Source organism: Theobroma umbraticum, unplaced genomic scaffold, assembly GCF_002168275.2.
Source record: "Theobroma umbraticum cultivar Fairchild unplaced genomic scaffold, ASM216827v3 scaffold_81.0, whole genome shotgun sequence".
In the NCBI taxonomy this organism is placed as follows: Eukaryota; Viridiplantae; Streptophyta; class Magnoliopsida; order Malvales; family Malvaceae; genus Theobroma; species Theobroma umbraticum.
In genome coordinates, this window is record NW_018397268.1 from 3314364 (window position 1) to 3315007 (window position 644).

A 644-nucleotide genomic window follows, 5' to 3' on the forward strand; every position below is an offset into this window, starting at 1 on the left:
TCTTTTCTGCATTTTTTTAGGAGGCAATAAGATGTGATAATTGAAGTTTATTTCATGAAAAATGCTTAGTGTTCAACGGGGGAATAGTTTTTTATGTCATTGTGCCAATTACCTCAGACCAAATCAAAGCCTATTGGAGCTGAATTTTTTATCTGTATATTTGAGTGGTAGTGAGATCTGTGGCTGCTCCTGCAGAAGATGTTGCAGGGTTTGAAGACATGGTTTCTGGGACCCAACGCAAGTATTATATGCTAAGTGGCAAGGGAGGTGTAGGAAATTGCGCTGCCTCGCTGGCAGTTAAATTGGCAAAAAATGGACACCACACTCTGGTGGTTTCAACTGATCCAGCACATTCCTTGAGTGATTCTTTTGCGCAGGTTTAAATCCATTCCATCATTTTGTTTTTTAATGGTGTTCTTCCTGCATTTATCTTTGTATCGTCTCAGTCTATGTGTTCATTTTTCATCTAGGATTTGACTGGGGGAACACTAGTACCAGTCGAAGGACCGGACTTTCCCTTGTTTGCCCTTGAGGTAATAAATCTTCTGACCAAGTTCTCCATTTTTCTTTTGACGACACTTGTCTGTTTGTCTCATGTAGTCCTTGAGGTCTTATCTTATGTAAGAAATAACTATCTGCTAGTT

At 39.6% G+C, this 644-nt stretch overlaps 1 protein-coding gene across 1 annotated transcript in view; it reads left to right on the top strand.

The window, feature by feature from the left end:
- LOC110425517 (ATPase GET3B-like) overlaps positions 1-644 on the top strand; it is a gene marked incomplete at its 3' end in the record, with an annotated part of 6104 nt that overhangs the window by 4614 nt on the left and 846 nt on the right. The window contains exons 4-5 of the mRNA XM_021440440.2: positions 172-377; positions 471-533. Coding sequence (XP_021296115.2) covers positions 172-377; positions 471-533 — 269 coding nt within the window. The remainder of the gene's footprint in view (positions 1-171; positions 378-470; positions 534-644) is intronic.